The sequence below is a fragment of the Peromyscus leucopus genome, chromosome 17 (genome assembly GCF_004664715.2).
Source record: "Peromyscus leucopus breed LL Stock chromosome 17, UCI_PerLeu_2.1, whole genome shotgun sequence".
In the NCBI taxonomy this organism is placed as follows: domain Eukaryota; kingdom Metazoa; phylum Chordata; class Mammalia; order Rodentia; family Cricetidae; genus Peromyscus; species Peromyscus leucopus.
In genome coordinates this window covers 53041608-53068807 of record NC_051077.1, presented here as the reverse complement: position 1 = coordinate 53068807, position 27200 = coordinate 53041608, and the positions used below count along the sequence as shown (strand labels likewise).

The following is a 27200-nucleotide window of genomic DNA, read 5'->3' as shown; positions in this document are numbered from 1 at the left end:
GGGCAGGGGACAGGAGGAGATTCCAAGAGCCATACCATAATAGAATCTACTGAACATGACAGGGCCAGTCAGGGGCAAACTGGAGAGAGGGCGGGGGGGGGGGGGTGGCAGGCTGAGGGTGATGGATGGTAGAAGTCCAGAAGAGGGTTTGGGTTTGGCCACAAGGGAGACAGGAGTAGAGAGGACCTGCTTGCTGAGGAGCTATGAGCGTCACCTGGAAGTTAGGCTCAGAAAGGGCAGCGGGCCAGCTTTATTTATTTTGTCACTAAACCTTTGACTGGTCCAGAAAGACAGTTTGCAAGCTCTGTTGTAAAGGACTGGGGTCGAGCTGTTTCTTAAAACTTCAACCACCATGGCCTCGTGTTTGTAAAGTGCAATAAAAATGTGAGCTGTGGGGTATTGCCTATGCTGTAGATTATCACTTGAGGTGAGGCTGCTCCCCAGGCTTCTGTCTGCTGTGTGCAGAGGGGCCACCCTGCTACAGAACACAGTTCCTTACTGGGTATGATGCAGGCCGAGGCAGAGCTGTGGCTGACACTGCTGTTGATCGGTGTGAGGGATAGGATACACACACCCTCATCTGGATGGACCGCTATACAGGAGTGAAGGAGCAAAGCTCAGCCTTGGGCAGGGAGGCGGGTACGGTGAACCTGTGAAGGAAGGCCCGGTCCGTCGATGGCTCCTCCACAGTGGAGCTTCCTCCCCAAAGGAGTGTAAGATTTACAGCTTAAGCCAAGCCGACTTGTGGGGTGCTACTAAGACCAAATGACACCTGCCCCTTCCCCTACTTTCTTTGTTTTTATCCAAAGGCCATTTCCTTTGGGTGAGCCTCAGGCTCCCAAAGAGTGTGGCCATGTTGTTGGGACCAGGCAGGGCCCAAAAGTAGAGGGTAGGAGGCCATCTTGTTGAAGTCCTATCTGCACGCAGGGGTCTTCTCCAGACACACTGATACCTCATCTGGCCAGCATTGGGGCACATGCCAGCCCTAGACACTTATTGTCAGACCAGTGTGGTTTTGGTGGTTCAAGCTACATGGATCCTGGATGCTGGTCCAAGGGCTACAGATTGGGAGGATCACTACAGGAGGTGGGGCAGGTCTTGGGGACACTCCAGCCCTGTGTGTGTTGGCCAGGGCTCCAGAATGTGTCTCAAGGGAGGGAAGATTAGGGACCAGTCCCATGGGATGGGGCCACATCTCCAGCAACGGCCATGGCCTGCAGTCACAGTAGCTCGGGCCTGGGGAAGGAGGGAGGAAGATGGGCAGGTTCAGCCTGTGGTGAGGGGTGGTGAAAAGCCGGCGGCGGCCCTGGTGGTCTCCAGCGAGGCCAGGCACAGCAGAGGAAGGCTCGGGCAGGTTGGCCCTATGAGGTGGAGAGTGGACCTGACGTCCTTCCGTCAGGCCCTCCCTGGAGGCCAACCCTGATGCATCTGAGGGAACCTGGGGCTGGCCCTAGGCTCACAGGACCCATCTCTCTCCTAGTCATCTGCAAGCAGCAGGCCCCAGAGCTGGAGCCAACCTCAGCCATGCCCCCTCTGCCACAACCTCCGCTGGCTCCCACGGCACCCCTCACTCCGGCCCAGGGCACCCCGTCAATGGACGAGCTCATCCAGCAGAGCCAGTGGAGTCTCCAGCAGCAGGAGCAGCACCTGCTGGCCCTGCGCCAGGTACAGCTCTTTCCTGGGCCGTTGCCCGTGGGGTCACTCACAGGTGTGGGGTGGGCCTGTGCCCAGTGTGATGCGCCGTGGGGTGGCAGCTCGGTGCCTGCCAGACTCAGGGAGCAGGAGGGACCCTGTTGGCCCATCTGTTAGGCTGGGTGAGAACCAGAACGAAAGGAGTGGCCTAAGGACCTGAGTCCCAGCCCCACTTGGTGTTTCCTTGCTTGCCTCTGTCACACAACATGCATGGGTGTTGGGCACCAAAAGAGGCCTCTGAGTCTTAACTGGCTTGGTGTACTTAGCATGTGTTTGTTGGTTTGGGTTTGGTTTGCTTTGATTTTGAGACAGCAGCTCTTCATGCTGTCCTGGAATCACAGTCTTCCTGCCACAGCCTCCCGAGGCTAGGAGCACAGGACCTTCCACATGTGTGGACCCTCACTCCTGCCTTGCTCGGCGTAGTCGGTTCTCAGGCATCCTGCCTCCCCGACTCCACCTTTTCCTGTTGTCTGAGGCCAGCTCTGTCCCCGCCTGTTCCATCTGCTGTGGTGGTGGACTATCACGGGATTTGGCGTATGCTAAAGACAGATGTCAGTGTGTCTGCTCACACCACCTGTCCCTTGTGGCCTTCCCAGGAGCAAGTGACTGCAGCTGTGGCGCATGCAGTGGAGCAGCAGATGCAGAAGCTGCTGGAAGAGACGCAGCTGGACATGAGCGAGTTCGACAACCTGCTACAGCCCATCATTGACACCTGCACTAAGGATGCCATCTCGGTGAGGCTCAGTGTGGGGTGGGGATGTCGTCACCTACCTGACCGACCACCTACTCACCCTGGCCTGACTCTCAGGCTGGGAAGAACTGGATGTTCAGCAATGCCAAGTCCCCACCACACTGCGAGCTGATGGCAGGCCACCTGCGCAACCGCATCACTGCCGACGGAGCACACTTCGAGCTGCGGCTGCACCTCATCTATCTGATCAACGACGTGCTGCATCACTGGTGAGTACGCGATCATTCGGGCCATAGCCCACACCTGTAAGGGTCTCCCAACTCACCAGACCACCCCCTGCACACCCACACACCGGACCACTGCTTGCCCTCCCAGGACAGCGGCTGGCACCTCCACAAGGCAGGCCTGGGGTTTTGCTGCCTCCTTTGCCTCCGCAGCATTGTGTCTGCTTCAGTCTGCTGTCTGTCCTCCCTCGTACCACTGTTCTGCACGGCCAGACACCTGGCTGCTGCACTGTGGGGACCCTCCCCTCTGCTCTGATGCGTCCTGGGGGCTCCTTTGGCTGACTCTGCCTATCAGACTTCTCTGCACTATGGCTCCAGCCTCCTAGGGCCTGGTAGGTGTGTCTCTGCATGGTCACCGGGTGAAGTTGATGGAGGAACCCAGAACTCTGGCCAGAGGCAGGTGCAGGAGTTCCACACCTGTGATACATGCTGACAGTCAGCTAGGCTGGCTGTCCCTGCCTCTCAGCATGGCCGTGACAGCCAGGACACCTGATAAGTGTGCATGGCTCCCATGACAGCAGGAGAAGCTGACCTGCTCCCTCTCCCCCTCCCCTCCCCCCTCCCCCTTCCCCTCCTCCTCCTTCTCCCTACACAGCCCCTCCCTGTCTGTCTCCATATCTGTCCTGCTGGGAAGTGAGCGGTGGCCCTGCCACCTGTGCCCTCTGCACCGTGCCTTTCCTCTCTCAGTGGCTCGCTGCTGCCTCTGAGGATAGAGCCTCTGCTCAGATGGCCTCCTTCCCACTCCCCGCTACACTCTTCACCTGGGCTCACATAAAGCTCCTGGCCAGCCATTGCTGCCCTTTGACCTCAGCTGTGGGAGCTGAAGCTGCTAGCCTCTGTGTGCACCTTTCCTGGGTTGGCATGTGGGCCATCTTGCTGAGCCGCTGTCACACCAGAGGCCTGGACCCACCATACTGCACAGCTGGAGGGCCTACTTGGACTGTTTCTTCCTCTTTGTCCCTCCTCAGTGGCACTGGGCACGAAACCCAGGACCTTGCCCATGGCAGGCAAATGCTGTGCCCAGGGCTGACTATAACCCTCATGGGTAAGGTTAGGCTCCAAGAAGTTTCCTCAGTGGCCCAGTGGGGCTGAGGAATCCCTGCTGAGCGGGTTGTTGAATCTGCTTGTGCACAGTGGTGACCAGGACCTGACTACAACAGCCCCATTTCACACTTTACACACATGCAAGCGCTCTGGTGGGCCCTTCTTATAGTGAAGGCCTCGCTCGGAATAGCCCTGGGGTGCACATATTCACTCCACCTGTCTCCCAAGACGAGGCACCCGCATTATAGGTAGTCCTGCCTGGTTGGGGGGGCCATTTCCTGAGGAGAGGGTGCTGTGGCTGCAGCCGCATGGTAACGGGTGCGTGGCCGGGTCCCGCCCCAGGGCCCTGACGCGCGGAAGGTCTCTCCCTCACAGCCAGCGCAAGCAGGCCCGGGAGCTGCTGGCTGCCCTGCAGAAGGTGGTGGTGCCTATCTACTGCACCAGCTTCCTGGCTGTGGAGGAGGACAAGCAGCAGAAGATTGCCCGGGTATGGGGCTGCTGGGGCTGGGTGGGCGGGTGAGTGGCGGCTGGTGAGTGGCTGGGGCTGAGTGGCATGGCCTCTGCCTCACGAGTCTCCCTCTGCATCAGCTCCTGCAGCTCTGGGAGAAGAACGGCTACTTTGATGATTCCATCATTCAGCAGCTGCAGAGCCCCGCCCTGGGACTTGGCCAGTATCAGGTAAGGGCCACCCATCACCTGTCAGACTGCCCACTGTGGGTGTTTTCATCACCGAGTCTGTGGCTGCGTCTCACACACCCTTTAGCTGTTGGGCCGCAGGCTGGCGCTCTGAACAGTGGTGCTCTCTCTGCCAGGCCACTCTCATCAGTGAGTACTCCGCAGTGGTGCAGCCTGTGCAGCTGGCTTTCCAGCAGCAGATCCAGAGCCTCAAGACACAGCATGAGGAGTTTGTCAGCAGCCTGGCCCAGCAGCAGCAGCAGCAGCAGCAGCAGCAACAGCAGCCGCAGCCACAGCCACAGCCACAGATTCAGCTGCCTCAGATGGAAGCAGAAGTGAAGGCCACACCCCCACCACCAGCACCGCCCCCAGCCCCAGCACCTGCTCCCACTATCCCACCAACTACCCAGCCAGGTATGAGGGTCCCTCCACCTCTTAAAACTGAACGTCCTGAGATCAGAAAGCACTGTTCCCCTAGACATCTGCTCCACAGCCCACCCACTGCTGGGCCAAGAGTGATCTGCTTATGTGCCCAGGCCAGGCAAACACTCAGCAGTGTCTGGTCTACATGATCCCCAGGACAGAAAGGAGGAGGTCGGCTAGTGCCTTAACCTACACTTGGTGCATGGTTGAAGGCATGGTCCACGGCTGAGTGAGCTCAGCACGTACAGCCCCGTTCTGAACATAAACACGTTTACATGTCCGTGTCTCATGTTTGTAGTGTACGTGTGTAATACTTCTGGGGGCTGGAGAGATGGCTCAGTGGTTAAGAGCACTGGCTGTTCTTCCAGAGGTCCTGAGTTCAATTCCCAGCAACCACATGGTGGCTCACAACCACCTGTAATGAGATCTGGTGCCCTCTTCTGGCCTGCAGGGACACATGCAGGCAGAACACTGTACACGTAATAAATAAATAAATCTTTAAAAAAAAAAAGAAAGAACGAACCACTTCTAAAGAAACCTGGATAAGGTCTGAAGTGAGCACCCAGGAAGAGAGGGTTTCAAGTTTTAGACCAGCAGCTGCTTGCCATGCAAGCTTGAAGACCTTGTTTAAAACGTCGGGTGCAAGCTGGGCAGTCATGGTGCACGCCTTTAATCCCAGCACTCGGGAGGCAGAGGCAGGCGGATCTCTGTGAGTTTGAGGCCAGCCTGGTCTACAGAGTGAGATCCAAGACAGGCATCAAAACTACACAGAGAACCCCTGTCTCCAAAACCCAAAGAGAGAGAGAGGAGAGGGGGCAGGACTTACAGTAGTTTGTGTCAGCTCAGTGCTGGGAAGGCAGAGACAGGCAGATCCCTAGAGCTTGCTGGCCACCCAGCCTCACTCTGTCACTGAGCTCCAGATTGAGTGAGACACCTTGTCTCTAAAACTGAGGTGGAGGCCAGCAAGATGGCTCAGTGAGTAGAAGCACTTGCAGGGGTCTGGTGACCTCAGTTTGATCCCTAGGATCCACAGAGTGGCAGGAGAGAGCCTGTTGCCAAGAGTTGCCCAACTCTGACTACCACACATGCACCATGTGCATGCCTGCAAACACTCAGATGAGTTCATTAAAAAATGACCCCATCCTTCTGCATTGTGGACAAGACAGGGACATGTCAGTCTGTATCCCTAGAGGATGGTGGTGCTTACATTGGCAGCAGTGGCTTTCAGTGACCTTAGGAACAGTTCAGCCCTGCTCTTGGGCTGGGTTGGGGGTCCTGGAGCCTCTCCTCCTGATTGGCCACCTCTCACTGACTGTCACCTGTGTTTAGATGACAACAAGCCTCCCATCCAGATGCCTGGCTCTACGGATTACGATGCCTCAGCAGGTGTCCAGGATCCTGCAGCTGCTGGCCCTCGGGGTCCTGGCCCCCATGAGCAGATCCCGCCAAACAAGCCCCCTTGGTTTGATCAGCCTCATCCTGTTGCTCCTTGGGGTCAACAGCAGGTACTTTCTTATCTGTCTGTGTGTCTGTCTCTGTGTGTGTGTGTGTGTGTCTGTGTGTAAAAGCTGTGTTTACACTTAGTAGGGTCCTGTGGGCAGCAGGCAGGGGCAGCCATAATGGCTCAGGGACAAGGGATCAGTACCGTCGTTTGGGCCACTCCTTGGCCTGTCCTTAGTAGTGCAGCTTTCAGGTCTGTCCGGAGGGATGCAGGGAAGATCAGAAGTGGTGAGCTAGCCTCTCCCGGGGGCTGTAGGTGCTGGCTGCAGTGCCAGGTCTCTGGGTGGCTCAGGGTGGGAAGCTTCTAGACCAGGGCAGAGGTCACATGGTACGTGACCAGAACTGCCCTATAATTTGCTAGGTGAGATTGGCTGGAGCGTCTGGTACAGCAGACGTTCCCCTCAACAGGGCCTGTCCTGGTGACTGACTGCAGAGGACACTTAGGGGTGGGTGCCAGGGATGTGGCTGTGGGCTGAGAACTAGAAGTCTCAGATCTGAGCCTCGCACCCCTCAGCTTCAGGCTTACTTGACAAGAGACGGCACACTCCCTGTAGACAGTCCCCATGTCCCAGTGGGCTGGAGCCTGCTGGTGTGCATGGGCACCTTTGCGGGAGGTGGGCGACAGGCTTTGTCAGCGCAGGCTCAGTGAGAGCTGTGGGACGGAGGGCTGGGCCTCCTTGAGTTCATGTCTGTGCTTTGCCTTACAGCCTCCAGAGCAGCCCCCATACCCACACCACCAAGGTGGACCACCCCACTGCCCACCCTGGAACAACAGCCATGAGGGCATGTGGGGTGAGCAGCGTGGGGACCCTGGCTGGAATGGCCAGCGAGATGCTCCCTGGAACAACCAGCCAGACCCCAATTGGAATAACCAGTTTGAAGGACCATGGAACAATCAGCATGAGCCACCACCCTGGGGTGGTGCCCAGCGTGAGCCACCTTTCCGGATGCAGCGGCCCCCCCACTTCCGTGGGCCCTTCCCACCCCACCAGCAGCACCCACAGTTCAACCAGCCTCCACACCCCCACAACTTCAACCGATTCCCGCCCCGCTTCATGCAGGATGACTTCCCCCCTCGTCACCCTTTTGAGCGGCCACCCTACCCTCACCGCTTCGACTATCCCCAAGGAGACTTCCCCGCAGGTGAGTGAGGGGGCAATGTAGGAAGGTCTGTTGGGGTGTCCCAGGCCTGCCTGGCTGTTGGTAGTGTGGAAGTGACGGACATAGGATGGGTGTGGAGTGGGCAGATAAGGGTGGTTTCCACCCTGGCCCACACCCAGGCCAGCCGGCCTTAGCCTGGCTGTACTTCAGCACCGGTTTCCTTCCCTCGGCTTGCCGCCGGCCTTCCTGGCTGCTCACTCACCTGAAGCTGTGCCTGTGTCTTCTTGTCTCTTGTGGTTGCTGTGTCAGCCTGAGCTGCACACAGAAGCCACAGACCACAGGGTGGGCCTCAGTGGTAGAGACCCACACCCTACTCCAGGGTCCTCAGGGCTGCCCTCAGGAAGGCTTCCCTCTGCATTTGTCCTTCCTGTTCTCTTCAAGGGCCCCAGGCAGTTGGGTTGGAGTCTCCCAGAGACCTGGTAGCCCTAATGTTCCACTTTGAGGGCAGCTGCTAGCTCACCTGTGCTTCGGTCCTGGCAGAGAAGGACCTCAGCACCTTCCCGTTGAGAAGATAGTTGAGCTGGCTGCCCCTGGAACAGTGGCAGTCCTTCAGTCTCCTCACTTGAGTCCCTTAGCTGTACCCGTGTCTGAGGGTCCCAGGCCCTCCTCCCTGTGGCCTCTCACCCCACTGGACTACCCCAGCAAGCTGGAGCAATGTTTTGTCTTGCAGAGATGGGACCCCCTCATCACCACCCTGGCCACCGCATGCCACACCCTGGGATCAATGAGCATCCGCCCTGGGCTGGGCCCCAGCACCCTGACTTTGGCCCTCCTCCCCACGGCTTCAATGGCCAGCCTCCCCACATGCGGCGACAGGGCCCACCTCACATCAACCATGATGACCCCAGCCTGGTCCCCAATGTGCCCTACTTCGATCTTCCAGCGGGGTTAATGGCTCCCCTTGTGAAGGTGACGCTGGGCCCTGGCAGGGGTGGTGGTTTAGTGTGGGAGGAAGGAGCATGCTGGTGTTCCAGGTTCCTGCCTTGCTGCTCTCTTTCGATGGGTGGTCAGGGAGGGCTCCTCGGGGCGCAGGCAACAGCTGTGTTCTCCTACAGCTGGAGGACCATGAATACAAGCCTCTGGACCCCAAAGATATCCGCCTACCTCCCCCCATGCCACCCAGCGAGAGGCTGCTCGCAGCCGTGGAGGCCTTCTACAGCCCACCCTCCCACGACAGGCCGAGGAACAGGTAGGGAGGCTGGGCCCCAGGCCTGGCAGAGCCCCGGCCCTCCTAGTCCATCTTGCAGGTGAGGAGCTGGCTCCTCCACAACACTGCATTGGTCTCAGACACGGCACGGAACACAGGCTTTGGCCACCCAACCTTGGCCCAGCAGCCACTAAGAACAGCAGTGGGTGTATTTATGAGGTCACCAGGGATTCGATTGCCCACCAGGTCCTCCCAGTGGGAAGGAGGTCTGGGCACGAGGCATCTGCCTCCTGGTTAGCTCCCTCCTGGCCATTATGGCCCTTGGGAAGCCGTCCCAGGTCTCTCATGGGGACCTTGTCTTACAGCGAGGGCTGGGAGCAGAACGGCCTCTATGAGTTCTTCCGAGCCAAGATGCGGGCGCGGCGGCGCAAGGGCCAGGAGAAAAGGAACAGGTGAGCAGGGTGGGTGTCACTGGGCCAGCCCTGTGGTGTGCAGTGTCCAAACTGGCCGTCCTCACTGGCATTTCCCCTGCAGTGGCCCCTCCAGGTCACGCAGCAGGTCCAAGAGCCGAGGCCGCTCATCATCGCGCTCCAGCTCCCGCTCCTCCAAGTCTTCACGCTCCTCCTCACGTTCCCGCTCCAGGTCCCGCTCCCGCTCCTCCTCCCGCTCCAGGTCCAGGTAGGCATGTGGGGGCATTGGGAGGCCCGGTCTACACTGCTCCTGCCACCCACATCATCCCGCTGTCCCCACAGAAGCCGCAGCCGGTCACGCTCCTCCAGAAGCCGCTCGAGATCCAGGTCGAGATCCAGGTCCAAGTCATACTCCCCTGGGAGGCGGCGCCGCTCCAGGTCCAGGAGCCCCACCCCACCGTAAGCCACTGGCGTGGGGCATTCAGAGGCACCCCTGTTGCTAAGGGGCAGGTGGCATCACTCGGACCCACTGGGCTAGCCCACAGGCCTCTCCTGCCGCGCTTCACTGGCTGCTCCTGGTGCTCTAAGGCCCATTGTGGGGGTCACCAGCTCACCACATGGCTCTCTTCATTCCAGCTCTGCAGCTGGCCTGGGTTCTAATTCAGCACCTCCCATCCCAGACTCAAGACTCGGAGAAGAGAACAAAGGCCATCAGATGCTGGTGAAGATGGGTGAGTACCTGGGCCAGTGCCAGCTTCCTGCGTGACCACACGATGGGATTCTGCCGGGGTTCGTTCGGTGGCCACTCCGTGGGGACAGACATGGTCACAGCCTTGCCTGTGCATCTTCTTTACTCCCTGAAGGTTGGAGTGGGTCTGGTGGCCTCGGAGCAAAGGAGCAGGGCATCCAGGACCCCATTAAGGGCGGTGACGTCCGGGATAAGTGGGACCAGTACAAGGGCGTGGGCGTGGCCTTGGACGACCCTTACGAGAATTACCGCCGCAACAAGAGCTACTCTTTCATTGCCCGGATGAAGGCCCGCGACGAATGTGAGTAATGGTGCGCGTGGGCAGGGTGGACATGGCTTTGTGCTGGAAAGCTGGGAGTGACAGCCCTGTTCTTACAGTCTCCACGTTCGGGGCGCGGAAGGAAGAGAAAGAAGACTGACGCGGACCTCGGGCAGGGCTGCGCAGCCAGCGTGGAAGGGGCTCGGGCTTGACTTGCGCGTGCCCTGGAGGAGTCGCTGCAGACACCTCGGCCTCAGTGCCAGGATAGCAAAGCTCAAAACCAAGACCACCCCACCCCAGCCCAGAACCCAGGTCTCACCCACAGTGCTGCGCAGCTAGGAGCCAGGTAGTGAAAAGGCCACCACGCTGCGTGGCAGCCGAAAGGCCCGGCTTCTGAGCTGCAGAGGTCAGGAGGAATTTCATTTTGGTTCCACCTGGTTTTGTGTTAGGAAAAACTAGGGCTGACCCCTGAGGTGCAGGGCTCAGGAGACCCCTGGCTCCTCAGTTCATCGTTTAGCTGTATTTTTATCCCTTTCCTCAAATGTTAGCTGTTTGCTACTACCTGGACACAGCTTCTGAGGAGACAGGGCTGAGCCTCTGGGGTCAGGAAAAGACGGCCTCCAGAGCCCGTCCGGCCTGTGCAGCGCCTCAGCTTGCAGATCCCGCCTGGGAAGCCCAACACCAGCGAGGAGCACCCCAGAGCGTGGGGTGCTATGGGGTGCCGGGTGCCAGCCAGGCAGCAGCACCTCCTGTGCGGTTCAGTTTGCGCACCCCAGCCGTTCCCAGAGAGAGGGAGGGAGGGAGGGAGGCGAGGCCTGGGAGCATCCTGGGGTGCCGCAGCCAGTTATTTGTACAGAGACTTTTGAAACGTTCTTGTCAATAAAACGCAGAGCCCTCTACAACTTGTCAACGCCACGTGAGACACTTGATTTTTGTTTTAGATTTCCCATAGCTGTGACGTGTGCAGACGTGTCTGCCTCGGGAGAAACAAGCAGACACATGTGCTGTTAACAACTGATTGTGGATTTTACTGTTTTGCCTTCAAATAAAGCCTTTTGTAAAAGATCATTTCGTCCAGCTGTGGGTGCACATGGTGCAGGCTGCTCTGGGGTGGATGCTGGCTGTGACAGACAGGCTCAGACCGCTCTCAGCACCTGGTATGGAATGTTCCATGGGGCAGCTGGTCCCCTCTTGGATGATCCGGATGCCTGGCCATTGCTGTCTCGTGCTGACTCATGGCTCCATCCTGCGGTGAGGGGCCTGTGGCAGGTCCTCAGCTGTCCTCAAGATGTGTCTGCAGAGCAGCTGGCTGGGCGGGTGGAGGCTTTAGAACCCACGTGCGGTTGTTACTGAGCAGGGATTATCCGGGGATCCCCAACCTCCTGCCCCCACAGGAATGAGGTGGACAGAGTGAAGCCTCACCTGCTGGGACTTGAAGCTCCTCCTTCACCTCCTGAAGGGCAGCCTCCATGGTCAGGGGGGCAGGCCTGTGACACCTAATGTACTGGGGGACACAGGATGGAAACGGGTGCTGGACCCCAAGGGGCTACCCCCCAGATGTCCTGGAGTGAAGAGCTACTGGGGTCTGGGTGACATGGTCAGACATCTCATTGTGAACTGGTGGGGCTGAGACCAGGGAATGTCAAGTTCCGGGTCAGCCTGGGCTATGAAGCAAGACCCATCAAAAAGTATGTGAACCTGCAAGATGGCTAAGTGGGGTCAGGGAACCTGCTGCTAAGCCTGATGACCTGCCCTCAACCCCAGGACGGATGGGAGGGGAGACTCGACTCCTGTCAGCTGTCCTTGGAACAAAACTTTGGAGGGAGGCTGAGGCAGGAGACTTGCCATTTGTCTGAGGCCAGCCTAGGCTACACGAGGGAGACCCTATATCAAATGAAAACACAGATGACTCAGTGGCTGAGAGCACCGGCTTCTTTTTGCAAAGGACCTGGGTTCGGTCCCCAGCACCCAAATGGCGGCTCACAACTGCCTGTAATTCTGGTTCTAGGGGATCTGGTGTCCTGAGATCCTCAGGCACCAGGCACACGTGGTATGCACACACATTCATACGTAGATGCAGCAATTTACATGCTTAAACACAGGGTCAGCTGAGTGGGGGGGGGTGCACACCTTTAATCCCAGCACTCAGGAGGCAGAGGCAGGTGGTCTACAGAGTGAATTCCAGGACAGGCGGGCTCCCAGAGAAACCCTGTCTCTATTAAAATAAGAAACGGAAGGAAGAAGAGTGGGGAGGGCGCTCTCCGGACTAGCCCAAGAGACAAGCAGCTGCGGCCTGTCTGGTCGGGAAGGGACATGGCGTCCAGAGTGAGGTGTCTGTGGGGCCCCAGCCTGGGAGTACAGGCACCCCCAGGCCCGTCGCTAGCCTCAGGTCACCTCTGACATGACTCCCCCCCACAGTTACCTCTTTGGTTTCCTCCAGGGTGTGGTAGTGAAATGAGTCCCCATCCAGGGACCGCAGGAGGGACACGTGCAGATGGCGACTGGCCTCGATGAACTGCTGTGTCAGGCTCAGCTGCTGCTTCAGCATGTCATTCAGCGCCAACACCGCAGGGCTGTAGGCTGTCAGGGCTGCACCACCCCACGTCACTCAGTGGCTCCCCAGTGCCACGCGGATCCTGCAGATGGCGCCTGTGCAGCCCACACCTCCCTCCCCGTGGGGTCCACCCCGGCAGACCTGCGCTCTCTGGCCAATCTGCCCCTCACAGCAATGGCATTGACCACACACAACGATCACACGATCACACGATCACACGATCACACGTTAGCTCCACTAAAGGAAAGAAAACATCTTCTCTTTAGCTGGGCCTGGTGTCACGTGTCTGTCGTCCAAGCAGCAGTGTGAGGCGCTGGAGTCTGGAGCTCCAAACCAGCCTGGGCTCTGTGCTAAAACCCTACCCCCACCCTCCCCCCGTTCCACCCTCGAAGACAAAGTGTTCTTTGGATTTTTTTTTTTTTTTTAAAGAGATGGGGTTTCAATAAACTCCATTCAAATGATCCTCCTGCCTCAGCTGCCCAAGTAGCTCTGATTACAGGCTTAGGATTGCCAAAGTAATGGCAGGGCCGGGATGGACTCAAGGCTTCTCTGATGAGCTGACCACCAGTCCCTGTGAAATGACTTCTGGACTCCCGGGTTTGGTTAAACCTAGGTGTCCTTTTACCAGAGACGGAAAGGTCCCAGCCACCCTTAGGCTGCCCGACAAGATCCGGTCAGCGGCTGACGACACCCCTCCAGGGACTCCTCAACTGTGGCCAACTCCAGGGAGCACGGCCCTGTGCGGCAGGAAGGGCCGGGCACTGTGGGGAAGGAAGGGGTGAGGCCCGCTGTGTTACCTTCTATAGCGTCCGCGCTGACGACGTGACTGGCGATGGGCGCCGGGTCCACGTAGGCGCCTCCGAGGGCGGGGCCGACGGCCGCCATCCCACCAGCTGGCCCAGGACAGACAAAAGACAAGCGGCTGAGTGTGCTACAGGGCTCCAGAACGACGATGAGCTGAGCGCAGGCATGGCCATCCCTGCCTCCTCTGCACTGCTTACTGGTTGGTCGGAAACTCGTCCGGAAGCCGTACTACCCAGGTTTGCTTTGAGCTTCTGGGCTCCGGAAATCCTCCTGCCTCATCCCCTTGGCATCCAGGACCACACGTACACAGACAGTTTTGTGTTGTTTTTGTCTACTTTTCCTGCGTGCGTGCGTGTGTGTGTGTGTGTGTGTGTGTGTGTGTCCGTGTCCGTGTGTGTGTGTGTGTGTGTGCGCGCGCGTGTGTGTGTCAGAGTAAGGAAGAGGCTCAGCACCTTCCAGTAGCCTCAATTGGCCCCCGAGGCTCCTCCTCTCTGAAGAACAGCTGAAGACCCCCGACCACAACAAGGTCAAGCAAGGCTAATAATATACAGCGTGGCCCCAAAGTGAGAAGCGCGCCCCTCCTCAGCGGAGGGGGACGCAGGAGTAGCAGAGCCACCCCGCCCGCAGCTGACTAGGAAACCGGTCTAGAGCAATGTCAGGAAAGAACGGAGGAGCCTGACCACAGCTGGGAAGGAGAGGAACATCTGGAAGTCCCAGTAGGCATGATGATAAGAGCTGCTTTCAGAATACACCGTCCAGACACGCGACCTTGGAAACTGTGCGGTCTGGGTCGCACCTAGTGAGGACCTGGGTGCAGGGGGTGGCAGACAGGCTGGTGGGTTGGTGTCCCTGTCCCCTACCCCACGGCAGGCTTCTGGGCACCAGGAGCCCCAGTGGTGGCATCCTGAATGTCCACAGACTTAACTGTTGTCTTCCCAGGGTCTGAACAGGCCTTCGGGGTCTCAGTTCTGAAATACGTTTCAGAGCTGTGAGGCTACCAGAAACACCCTAGCTGCCACACCCTTGTCCTGGGAAGAAGAAACAGGGTGCCAAGTGTTGAGGTGGAAGATCTACCTCAGTGTTCCCTCCCCATCTCTCTCTCCAAACCCTGCCTCATCTCAGAAAACCCACCAAACGGCAGCTCCTCCCCCAGAGATGCTTAAGACCACTCCTGACGGCATTGGCAGAGAGGCCTAATATCAGGGTATGTAAACTTTTCACCAAGATCCCCCCAAAGCTGGTTAATGACAAGAGCCTGCTTCGGGCTGCTGGAATACATCATAAGAACTCAGCTGGTTATGGCAAAGTCACTACCTGGAGGGATCAGGGAATTCCTCCAGAGGAAGCCAAATCCCATTGAGTTTTTGGTGTGACTTGGCTTGTTATATATCAGCTGTATTCTGTTGTGAAAATCATGTGTGCCTTCATAGTTTCCCCAATTGACTTTTCCCTAAGAAGGGCTAACAGTGTGGACTGATCACTCTCTGGACATACACATTCCAGGTATTTGGAGAACAGCCTCAGGAAAGGATTTCTCTGGAATCAGATATCTCCCTTGGCCACTTACAAAGGACTAGCAGTAGTAACAGTCCACATGCTAGTCACCTGACTTAGGTAAATTCCACAAGGGGACACCGCCTAGGTCAGGTGGAGGTTAAGTAATAGCTTTACACAATTTACCTCAGATCCTTCTTACCAGGACTTCCAGGGCACCGGACAGAGAAGAGAAAAGAGAACGGAAGAACTAGATGGGTAAGAACTTGAGAGGAACAAACTGAGATGGGGAAGAACTAGATTGAAGGGCTAGAAGAGAGGACAAGAGGAACAAGATGGAAGATGAGGAAGAGCCAGATGAGAGAGAAGGGAGACGGGAGAGGAGCTGATAGGGGGAAGAACTAGATGAATGAGAACTTAGAAGGGGCAGAACCTAGAGGGGACTACAGATATGTAAAGAGAAATTGGGCAAGAAAGGAGCTAAAAATGAGAGCAGAGTATAAACTTGTAGAGAGAGAAGTGACAGAATAATAAAGTGTATGGACTAAGGAGTTTCATGTGCATAGATTCATTTCCTTTCTTCAAAGAGTAAATTATCAGCTGGCTATAGATTCTTCCCGGACCCTGGGGGGGCGGCTATCGAGGGCGGACCCCCTAGTCCCTGACAGGAGCCCAGGTCCCCACAGGCCCTCGCTCACCCTCGCTCCACCGGTAGGCAAAGACAGGGTCCAGCGTCTGCACAGCTGTCTCCTTCACGACTCTGCTCACACCTTCGCCCCACTTCGTCCTTGACAGGGACTGTCTGGGAAGAAGATCTGTCCGCCTACTGGAAGAAAACTGCGACAAAGTGTCCAGTGTCCTGTCCGGTGATGCCTCTGAGGCCGAGAGACCAGAGGACTGCTCAAAATCCTCAGAGTAAGCCGGGCTGGCCGTGAGTGCAGTGGGGGTCTCCACGGACCGCACGCTGGACACGCCGTGAGACGACGGGCCAGCTTCAGCCGCGCTGTCAGCCAGGCGCTCCGAGACCTCAGTGGTGAGGCCCTCTTCATCTGCAACCACGGTGCCTGCGCCCTGAAACACAGAGCTCTCGTGCTGGGGCGCCCTCTGTCCTTCCAGTACAGTGGGTGACGAGGGTGGAGAGCTTCTCTCTGACATCCCTTCCCTTCCAGAACCTTCCTCCTAAAAAGAGCAATGGCAGCAGAGCCAGAGGGGATTTTAGAAAGCTGAAACAATGCCAGGCAGAGCAGCATACATCTGTGACCCAGCACTCAGGAGGGGACTGCAAATTCTAGGCTAGCCTGGGCTACACAGCAAGCCCCTCTCACAGAAACTCAAAGTAATCCACACCTTTTATTCCAGCACTTGGAGGCAGGGGCAGAAGGATCAGGAGTTCAAGACCAGCCTTAGCTACATAGGGAGTTGGAGGCCCAGCCTGGGCTACATGAGATCCTGTCATGTCAGAAAACCAAAAGGAGAAATAAAAACAGCTGTGCTATATCGTGCTTGTAATTTCATCACTTGGAACGCAGAAGCAGGAGGACGGCCTAGTCTAAGGTCATGCTAGGCTGCAGAGAGAGACCCTGTCCCCCTGACCTCCCCAAAGAAAAGAATTAAAAACATTTTTCTGTGGGCTCGAAAGATGGCTGAGCAGGAAAAGGCAGTCCATGCCAAGCCTGACAACCTGAGTGCGGTTCCTTGGACCACATGAGGGTGAAGAGCCGACTCCCACAAGTTGTCCTTGGACTTGACTCACACATGTGCATGGGTACACACACACACACACACACACACACTAAAAAAGGGGGGCGGGGACTGGAGAGATGGCTCAGTGAGTAAGAGCACCAGCTGCTCTTTCAGAGGGCCTGAGTTCAATGCCCAGGGGATCTGATGCCCTCTTCTGGCCTGTGTGGGCACTGCACCCACATGCATGTACTTCTAGAAACACGTAATTAAAAAGTAAAATAAAAATACCCATTTAATCAGCTATCATTTGGCTTAAAAGGGCTTACTGGGAAATGTTATCATTTATACTATTTTCTACATAGAAAATATTTTACTGTTTAAAATAACCCTGGACTTTTAAATTATAACATGTTTTTATGTTCAAGCTATCTGTGTATTACTTCTCCTGCAGTTATACATAAAATGTGTTTACATTAAAAAAGGACAAATACTATAGAATTGTATTACATGAAATATATAAAATATACAAATCATAGAGACAGAAAGATTAGACGTTATCTCAAAATAGAGAAGAAAGGAATAGAGAACAATGATTTCCTAAGTACAGAATCTCTGTTTTGTATGATGGAAAAACTCCACAACTCCACAAATGGACAGTAGTATCAGGACATAATATCGTGAATGTAATAAATCAATATAATTAATGTAATTAATGAATATCATAAATATAATTAATGAATACTGTAAATGTAATCAACGAATACCACAAATGTAATTAATATCATGAGTGTAATCAATGAATATCATGGGTATAATAAAAAAATAAATTAATTTAAAAAAATCCCAAAAATACTAAAAAGAAAAAAAATACCCATTTAAGGCGGTGGTGGCCCACACCTTTAATCCTAGCACTGGGAGGCAGAGGCAGGCGGATCTCTGTGAGTTTGAGGCCAGCCTGGGCTACAGAGCGAGTTCCAGGACAGCCAGGACCGTTATATGGAGAAACCTTGTCTCAGAAAACAAAACAAACACGCCCTATCCGTGCCAATAGGGCACCTCCGTGTTGCCCGGGGGAGGCAGGCGGCTGGGGACGGAGCCCGGGGCCTTGTGCATGCTTATAGCATGTGCTACTCCGCTGTGCTGAAGCCCAGTGCCAGGAACCACAAACACCTAACAAAGGCTCCTTCTTCTTCTGCAGGCTAAGGGCAAGGCCGGGACTCACTCTAGGTAGTCCAGACTAGCCTAGAACTGTGTACATCAATATGGCCTCAAACTCACAGCAATCCTACTGCCGTAGCTTCCCAAGTGCAGGGATCACAGGTATGAACAAGCACATCTGGCTAGCTTTTGGGTTTCTTTCTAGTGTGGTTTGAATAAGAACGGCCCTCATAGGCTCATCTATTTGAATGCTTAGTCACCGGGAGTGGAACTACTCGACAGGATTGTAAGGATTAAGAGGCGTGGCCTTGTTAGAGGAAGTGTGAGCTGTGAGGTTTTAAAAGTCCACCCCGAGAGTCTCTCTCTCTCTGCCTATGGATCTGGATGTACCTCTATAGCACCTGCCTGCACGCTGCCATGCCTCCCACCATGATGATAATGTAAGAAAGCCTGAAACTGTAAGCAAGGCCCCAATTCAACACTGTCCTTTATAAGAGCTGCAGTGGTCATGGCGTCTCCTCACAGCAATAGAACAGTGACTGAGACAGACGGGGACCATATATCCCATGCTGGTCTTGAACTAGAATGTGCAGTAGTTCATCTTGATGGGAGCAAGAGTCACCATGGAAACAGCACTCTGGGAATGTCTGTGATGGGCAGTACCCGTAGGCAGGGTCTAGACTGAATTAAAGTCAGGAAGGGAACCGGGCACCTGACTGTGGATGTAGTGTGACCAGCCGCCTCCCCTCCCCCCAGGCTCGCCCTTCTTTAAAGCCCTTAAGCTGATGCTGTTTGCTGCCCGTCACAGACACAAGACCGGTAACTAAGACACCAGGGAACCTAACATGGCCTTGAACTTCTGACCCTCCTGCCTCCAGCCTGAACCCACCATTCACAGCTGGGTGCTATGAACTTTAAAGGTGCACCCTTGTGTATCACTAAACCCACAGCTGACAGGGCAAGATGGTCACGGGAGCCTGGGGCCACAAGTGGCTGAGGACTGCATCCCACTCAGCCAAGGCTGAGAGAGCTGTAAAAGGGGTTCTAGCTGGGCGGCGGCGGCGCAGGCCTTTAACCCCAGCACTCGGGAGGCAGAGGCAGGCGGATCTCTGTGAGTTCAAGGCCAGCCTGGGCTACAGAGTGAGTTCCAGGACAGAAAGGGTTACATAGTGAGACCAAGTTTCAGGGAAGAAAAAAAAAAAGGTTCTGATCACTTCTTTTTTGTTTTTTGAAAAAGAGTCTCTCTATGTAGCCCTATCTTGGAATTCACTGTGTAGACCAGTCTGGCCTCAAACTCAGAGATCCTCCTGCCTCTGCCTCCCGAGTTGCTGGCTTGATCAATTTGTTTACAAACATTAATATTACATTTATTTAGTGTGTGTGTGTGTGTGTGTGTGTGTGTATGCGAGTACACACATGTTATTTAGTGTTTGTGTATGTGCATTTGCAAGTGCATGTGTTAGTGTGTGCAAATGTGAGCACACATGTATAATACAGTATGTACATACAAGTGAGTGCACGTGTTAGTCTGTGTGTGCACACTTGAGAGCATGCATGTTATTTAGTGTGTGTGCACATGTAAGCATGTGTAGCCATTTGAGGACAGAGGTAGGAGTCAGTGGGAACTATCGTTCTATAGAATGAACTCAGGCTGGGAGGCAAGCACCGAAACCTGCTAAGCGTCTTGCCAACCCCATGGGATCCTTTCAGGACTTAGTGTCTCCTTCTCTCTTCCTTCCTTCCTTCCTTCCTTCCTTCCTTTTTTTTTTTTTTCAAGACAGGGTTTCTCTGTGTATACCTGGCTTGTCCTGGAACTCACCATGTAGACCAGGCTGGCCTCAAACTCAGAGATCTGCTGAGTGCTGGGGTTAAAGGCCTGCGCCGCCGCCACCGCCGCCACCACCCACGGGCTAAGCTGTGGAAATCTTGACAGGAGAGCCAGAACGTTCTTTGGATTGGTGACTCCTGCAAGACACTGACCAGTCTCCCTGGCCTCGACCCCACAGATGCTGTGGTCCCTAACTGTCGCCAGCACCATCAGAAGGACAGGACTGCCGTGGCTGAGCCCCAACGCCACACAGAACATTCCAGCTGCAAACCTGCTACACTTTGACTCGTGGGCACCGGTGTGGCAGAGGCAGATCATTTGCCCAGCACAGACCACACCCTGGCTCCGTCCCCAAAACTGTAAACAAAAGTAAACAAGGGCTGTTTCGATAGCTCAGGCCAGAGATGCCCTGGAAGACTGTGTTTTGTCCCCAGGACTCACAGGGGGAGAGGAGAGGAGAGACTTTATCCTCGGCCCCGTGTGTGGGCTGTGGTGTACAAGTGTACACACACACACACACACACACACACACACACACACACACACAAATGAGTAAATGTGTGGGGCATATGCCTTAACTCCAGCATTGGGGAGGCAGAGGCAGGAGGATCTCTGTGAGTTTGCAGCCAGTCCAGCTGATAGAGGGAGCTCTGGGCTGGTCAGGACTACATACTGAGATCCTGTCTTTGATTTTAAAAAAAGTAAATTAATACAATGAAATGACTCCATTATACTTACTTTCTGTTCCACATCTGATTTCTCTCCATCAGCCAGAACCAGATCATCAATGGACAAAATATTAATTCTAAAATCTGTAATTAAGAAAATAGTGCACCGTGGGTGAGGGCTCGGCGGGTAAAGGCTCTTGCAGCCAAGCCTGACGACCTGAGTTCAATCCCCGGGACCACACGGGGTGGGAGGAGACAGCCAACTTGCTAGTTGTCCTTAACTCCCATGGGCGCTGTGGGCATGGCTCCCTCACATATCACACAATAAAGAAAGAGAAGCCAGGGCTGGAGAGATGGCTCAGCGGTTCAGAGCACCGGCTGCTCTCCCAGAGGAAGTGAGCTCAATTCCCAGCACCCACAGGGTGGCTCACAGCCATCTGTAATGGAATCTGGTGTACAAATGTACATGCAGACAATGCACCCATATACATAAAATACACACATAAGGAAATCTTTTAAAGAAAGAAAAAGAAGCCAGGTATGATGGCGCACGCCTTTAATCCCAGCACTCAGGAAACTGAGGCAGGCAGACCTCTGTGAGTTCCAGGCCAGCCTAGTCTACATAGTGAGTTCTAGGACAGCCAGGCTAGGTTGAGAGACCCTGTCTCAAAAAACCAAAAGCAACAAAGAACCCCAAACCCAAAGTCATGAATCTGGGATAGGGATTGATGAGTAAGGGATACAGTCCCAGAATGCACTGCGCACGGGTATAAGAATGTCAAAGAACAAAACTACCCAGTTAGTGCAGTGATGTGAATACAGCCATCTATTAAATGTCAGTTCTGTTCCTCAAGGTCCCCCAACAGAACCATCTCCTGCCCTTCCTCATCTCACCTAACAACAAAGCAGCAAGACACCCCCACCATGCAGTCCACAGAGATCTAGAACCCCCTTCCAGGTCAGCCTCTGTTCTCTGTAGCTCAGAGGTACAGCACTTGCCTAGCATGCATGAGGCCCTGAGTTCAAAACCCAGCACTGCTAAATTAACTGATTAAATAAATAACCCAGGGCATGGACTGTTTTTGAGACAGAGTCACATATAACCCAGGTGGACATCAAACTCAGTAGGTACCTGAGGATGACCATGAAGCCCTGGTCCTCCTGCCTCGACCTACCTCCCCCTCTCATGCTAGGATGACAGATGGGGGACCACCACGCCCAACACCATCCCTAACTTTTAATTTTCTTCTTTAGATTTATTTACGAGTGTTTGTCTGCATGTCTGTGTGCGCAGCATGTGTGTGCAGTGCCTCCAGAGCCCAGAAGAGGGCATCGGATCCCCTGAAACTGCAGTTACAGGCAGCGGTGAGCCGCTGGGAACGGACCCTGGGTCCTCTGCCAGAGCAGCCAGTGCTCTTAGCCACTGAGCCATCTCTCGGCACCACCCATCGCTTTTGAGTGTGCTTTCCTTTCTCTGAGCAAGGCCTGGCTGTGTGAAAAGAACAGACTCAGGTCTAGGGCTGTGGCACATGCCTGTCTTCCCAACACTCAGTGGTAGAGGTCTGAGGAAGACACAGGAGGCACCCAGGCAGGCTATGGTCTCACTCAAACAAGGAATGTGTGCCGTGCCACATTCTGCTGCTCCACAGCACTGAGAGGAAGACTTTCAACTGACTGGCAGTTCACCCAGGCCTGCTGCTGCCAGTGTGATGGGATTTGCCACCCACCCACCCACTGCCCACAGCAGTGCCCCAGAACAGCAGACTGGGTACACTCAAGGTAGCCTCACCCTGCCCCCCAGAGTGATGGGTTACCATGGAGACTGTCATCAGTGGCTTCTGAGACTGGCTCCTCTGAAGCCCCCACCTCACTCCTGCTGGGGCAGGAAGCCAGCTTGATGCACCCCATCTTTGAAGATGCTGATTTCGAAAGGTCATTTGTGATGGAGGGCGAGGATGTGAGGGAGGCTGTGTCTCCAGCATTGAGAGTCCATGGGGAGTCTAGCCGACGCGAGGGCTTGGAGCTGGACCGGGCCACGCTGGGCAGAGACAGGACCTCTGGCTGAGCTGGAGTCTGATCCTACTTTTGTGAAAAGACAAAGTTACCAACTTAAGCAACATAAACTCTTACCATCCCATGGAGCCACTAATGGGGGGGTGACTCGGCCAGCAAGATGGTTCATTCAGGGAGCAAAGGCTCTTGCTGCTGAGTCTGAGGGTTTGAGTTCAATCCCTGGGACCCAGTGTGGTGGAGGGAAGTGAACTGACCTTGGCAAGTTGTCCTCTCAGCTCCATGTACACACACAAGCGGGTGGGCATGCATACACACACACACACACACACACACACACACACACACGCATGCACACATGTATATACACTCTCTCTCTCTCTTGCAAATACATAAATGTTAAAAAAAAAAAAAAAACCTACTCTAAGGGACAGTGACTAAGTAAAGTATCTGCCATGTGAGCACAAAGACATGAATTTGACCCTGAAATGTGGGTATGGAGGTGCATACTTTTCATTCTAGCGCTGTTCGGAAGGCTCACACTGACGGATCCCTGGGGCTCATCAGTGAGCCCCAGGCCAATGAGACCTTATCTCAAAAGGAAGATGGACAGTGGCTGAGGAAGGATAGCCAAGATTGACCTTTGGCTTCCACACATCTGCATGTGTGTTTCACACACGGGTGCACATTTAGATGACGATGGGGTTGGGCATGGCTGAGGCAGGAGGATCTCAGGTTCCGAGTTTCTCTCCTGGGTGCGTACTCTTCACCCAGTCTGGGAGGCCAGTGCAGGCACAGCCAGGGAGGTGGTGAACTGCACCCCGTTGGTCCCAGCTAGAGGCATTCCCACCCAGCTCACTGGGGGTGAGCAAAACCGACGGAGGCCTTATGAAAGCGTCCCGGAGGAGCCAGCCGGTGAGAAAGCGGCGGCCAGAACCCTCCCAAGCTGAGCTGATCCGGTGTCTCCCTGAGTGAAAAGCATCTTCAGTCACCCGACACTTGCTCAGAGCAGATGCCGGGGACTTCCAAAGTGCTTCAGCACGTCACGTCTGACGCCCACAAGGTGACCGAGAAAACACTGTGACAGCCGGAGCCTGCGTATGCGACAGAGTGAACAAGGGGGCCTTGTGAGAGCAGTAAGTTGGTGAAGATTCCCGGTGCCGGGGCAGGTGACCCCTTAGGAAGGCCCCGACACAGCAGTCGTAGCTGCTGGTGACACTGAAGGGCTGGAGGGGAGATGGACTGCTGAGGATGTCACATGCTTTGGTTGCAGGACTTGGAAAAGTAAGGCTAGAAGCGTGCCTGCCCAGATGCACGCCTGTAATCCCAGTGCTCAGAAGGCAGAGGAAGGTGGATCTCGTAGAGTTTGAGGACAGCCTGGTCTACATTGCTAATTACAGGACATCTAGGGCTACATACAGACCCTGCCAAAAAAACAAAACAAAACAAACAAAAAACAAAACACCCCTGCCGCTCCATGTAGGCTCACTCCTGCAGTGCAGAAGGCAGAACTCAGAGTGCTGGGGGGGGGGCAGGACCCAGGGCCCTGCGTGCTTACGTCGGCGGCAGTGCGGGCAAGGCCTGTCAGAGGCAGGAACAACTTCCTGACTGGACAGGGGACACTCACAACTGCTATTTTGAACTTACATAAGCCCAGGGCCAGGGGAGTCAGGCTTGGGGAGATCTAGAGCTGTGGCTTTGGTAAATGACGTGCACAAATGGCCAAAGTGCCACCCGGCATCTGTACGTACGACCGTGAGCTATCGCTCACACTGGGGAGGGCTCTGGTCATCACTGTCTTCCAGTCACCTCTGCTCCTGTGAGTGTCCCCAGTGAATGTATCCGTTCCCCAAGGTGGACTTAGGTGCTGTGTGTACTTTGGTTTGTCACCGGTTCCCGATCTGGGGTGAGATGTCTACACATCTCCGTGGCAATGGTGCCACACCATCCCGAGTACTACCCACTGGCTGGTACTCAGGCAGCTTTCTCACACAACCTAAGGCCGCTCAGGCACCACCAGTTCACAGCGGGCTGAGCCCTCCCCATCAATGAACAGTCGAGACAGTTCTTAAAAACAGGGCGGCAGGCTCATCCAATGTGGGCGATCCTTTGACTGGACTTCCTTCTTCCCAGGTGGCTTCCGGTTGTGTCAAGCTGACAACCAAAACCAACCAGGACAAAGCACCTGCTGCTGCCCTCTCTTGAAGCGGCCCTGAGTTGGGTTCTTGGCACCCACATCACGTGCCTCACAACCCTCTCTAGCTCTGCTTCCAGGGGATCACAGCCCTCTCCAGCTCTGCAGGCACCTGGGCACACGCGGGGCGTCACACACACATATATTCACAAAGGAGGGGTCTCTGAGGTGGCCCTGGGTTCCATCCCCAGAGTCACAAAACATCTAAAACTCTAAAACCAACAAAAGAAAACCTTACCGAAGACAGTTTTCCATGATCGCTCCTGCTGACTTTGGTGCTAGTGAACTGCCGGTTCCTGTGTGTTTCTTTTTCTCTAGAAGAGTCCATCAGGCTTGCGAGCAACACTTTCATTTCCTCTTCGTCACTGTCGGGAGCATCGCGTTTTCCAGCAGGTTCTCTCTGTCTGGGTGGTGGGACACGTTTCCCTGTCTCCACTGCGGGCACCGGGGACCTAGCCTCAGTGGGCGGCTCCTTCTTCTTCAGAAACCTGCTACCTTTCCCACTTTGCCCATCGCTCTTTGCTGGGGACGGTTTACGGGCTTGTTTCTGGAAAGTTCTGTGTGGATGTTGAGAGGAAAGATCAGACGCTGAATCTGTGTCCTTCGGGAGACGCCTCTCGCTGGCCTTCGAGTCAGACTCCATGTCAGACGAAGCCGCAGGCGCCTGCTTCCGACTCTGGATCTTGGTTTCGATCTGGGCCAGCTTCCTAAGGGCCTCATTGGCTCTGGTCTTGGAGGAGACGGTGGGGGGCCTCAAGCCCAACCTTGACCCCTTCCCTGGCATGGCCTCCTCTTTGGGCATCAAGTACTTCTCATCCATCGTTTGGTTTCTCTTTAGGATTCTGTTCTGCCCGGGCGCTACTTGGCCAAGATTTCGGATGTTCCTTATCTCTTCCATCCTTGAGTCCCCCAAGAACATATCACTGAAGTCAAAAACACCCCGGGGAGGGCCAAGGGGCCGTCTTGTGGAAGCCATTCTAGGAAAACCGAGAATTATGTTTTTAGTTTTTAGAAAGTATTTATTTATTTTTTTTGTTTCGTTTTTCTTTTTCTGTTCTGCTTTCTCAAGACAGGGTTTCTCTGTGTAGCCCTGGCTGTCCTGGAACTCACTCTGTAGACCAGGCTGATCTCCAACTTAGAGATCCACCTGCCTCTGCCTCCCCAGTGTTGAGATTAAAGGCGTGCGCCACCACTATTTGGCTAAAAGCCTTTCTTTTAGTCACCTGTGATGCCACACACTCCATGGGTTCAAGGCCAGCCCGGGCTGTAGAACTTGCTTTTCTTTCCCCATTGCTGGTCCAGGGGAATAACTAGCTTCAGTGGGCGGCTCGCTCTTCTTCAGAAAACTGCTACCTTTCCCTCTTAGCCAGCCAGCAAAGGTTTGTCCAGCCAGACAGGGCTATGCAAGGAGACCATGTCTCAAAAAAGCCAAAAAAAAAATGTGGATGTGTGCATGCTTGAGTGTGTGTGTACACCTCATTCATGCAGGAGCCCTCGGAGCTTAGACGAGGTGTCAGATCCCCTGGAACTGGAGTTATAGACAGTTGTGAGCCGCCATGTGGGTGCTCGGAATTGAACCCAGGTCCTCTGCAAGAGCAACCGGGGCTCTTAACCACGGAGCCATCTCTCCAGCTCCTCTTTCTTTCATTTTTTAACATTTGATTGCATTTTAGTGTGTGTGTGTGTGTGTGTGTGTGTGTGTGTGTGTGTGTGTGTGTGTGCTCGCACCTGCGGAGGTCAGAACACAACAGAACATTCGGTCCTCCCCTCTACCATGCGTGTTCCTGGAACTAAGCTCGCACCTTTCCAATGTGTCATCTCACTGGCCCAGCACGGTTGCTTGCTTATGAGATTCCCATATGGACCTCTCCTGCATTCCAAAGCTTCCACGTGGCAGAAAATCACACTGCCTGCTAGACTATGAACACGGTTGGTCTCCACACACAATAATAAAGGAAAGAAAGAAAAAGATGCAGGGCAATAAACCTGGAGTTACTATGTAAGCCACTCCAAAGGGGTCCAAGCAGAATGGAAATGTATGCACATGTTCATAGATCATTCACAAAACACAGAACTGGGAAACAACCCAGATGCCCACGAACCATGTGAACGGAGCAGGGAACGCAGAGGTAGCCTATTACTCAACTTGTAAAACAGGGAGGGAAGGCCTCAGCCCTTGCCCACAACAACCTGAGTTTATTCGGGGAATCCACATGGTGGAAGGAGAGAACTGATTCCTGCAATTTGTCCTCTGACCAAACAAATAAATAAGTGTAAAAACTTTTATTGTATATACTTTTTAAAAAAAGTTTTATATATTCACGAGCGCGGGGGTGCATGACCGCAATCTCAGCACTTCGAAAGTGCTGCAGAAAGAGGAGAAGCCAGCCTCGACTACACAGGGAGCCCCAGGCTAGCCTGGGCTACCAGAGACGCGGTCTAAAACGACTAACACAACACACAAAGCAAAGGAACTAAGCATTACACACTGCCGCCACTCAGTTTCCTCGCCTTTGTGAGCAAGCCCTACGGGATCAGCTCCGGCACCCTCCGAACCCGTTTTGGAAACTGAGACGCGGGAAAGGCGCCTCTTTCCCCGCAGTCCCCCGCGAACCCAGCTGCCCACTGTTAGGTCACCTGAGTAGTTGCGCTGGCCTCTTCCCACATGGACCGGCCGCTACGACAGCACCTAGCTTCAGCCGCAAAGCACAGGCCCCGGGGTGCCGTTGCCCCAGGAGACCGCGCCAGTGCCACAGGAGACTACATCTCCCGT

General features: G+C 54.8%; 2 protein-coding genes across 6 annotated transcripts in view; one reads left to right on the top strand and one right to left on the bottom strand.

Annotated features, from left to right (window-relative positions):
• Positions 1–11099, top strand: part of LOC114709564 (calcium homeostasis endoplasmic reticulum protein) — a 13447-nt gene extending 2348 nt beyond the window's left edge. The window contains exons 3-18 of one of the 2 annotated variants that reach the window (XM_028893484.2): positions 1481–1665; positions 2289–2426; positions 2501–2652; positions 4087–4198; positions 4300–4389; positions 4524–4800; positions 6139–6314; positions 7017–7452; positions 8141–8379; positions 8526–8659; positions 8983–9069; positions 9152–9295; positions 9370–9486; positions 9664–9758; positions 9891–10076; positions 10154–11099. In XM_028893484.2, the coding sequence (XP_028749317.1) occupies positions 1481–1665; positions 2289–2426; positions 2501–2652; positions 4087–4198; positions 4300–4389; positions 4524–4800; positions 6139–6314; positions 7017–7452; positions 8141–8379; positions 8526–8659; positions 8983–9069; positions 9152–9295; positions 9370–9486; positions 9664–9758; positions 9891–10076; positions 10154–10194 (2609 nt within the window). In that variant the 3' untranslated portion in view covers positions 10195–11099. Of the gene's footprint in view, positions 1–1480; positions 1666–2288; positions 2427–2500; positions 2653–4053; positions 4199–4299; positions 4390–4523; positions 4801–6138; positions 6315–7016; positions 7453–8140; positions 8380–8525; positions 8660–8982; positions 9070–9151; positions 9296–9369; positions 9487–9663; positions 9759–9890; positions 10077–10153 lie in introns of both variants that reach the window. The other variant, XM_028893483.2, reaches the window with a different exon arrangement.
• Positions 11040–27200, bottom strand: C17H19orf44 (chromosome 17 C19orf44 homolog). Of its 4 annotated transcripts, none has more exons than XM_028893489.2 (9): positions 27065–27200; positions 24666–25404; positions 22038–22302; positions 20294–20367; positions 15585–16065; positions 13386–13481; positions 12457–12623; positions 11457–11538; positions 11040–11383 (listed from the first exon to the last, which is right to left on the bottom strand). In XM_028893489.2, the coding sequence occupies exons 2-9, from the start codon at positions 25401–25403 to the stop codon at positions 11361–11363; spliced, it is 1926 nt and encodes a 641-aa protein (XP_028749322.1). In that variant the 5' UTR covers position 25404; positions 27065–27200; the 3' UTR covers positions 11040–11360. The 4 variants fall into 4 exon arrangements, with proteins under 4 accessions (XP_028749322.1, XP_028749319.1, XP_028749321.1 ...); XM_028893486.2 differs by having other exon boundaries at positions 11040–11358; XM_028893488.2 differs by having other exon boundaries at positions 11040–11343.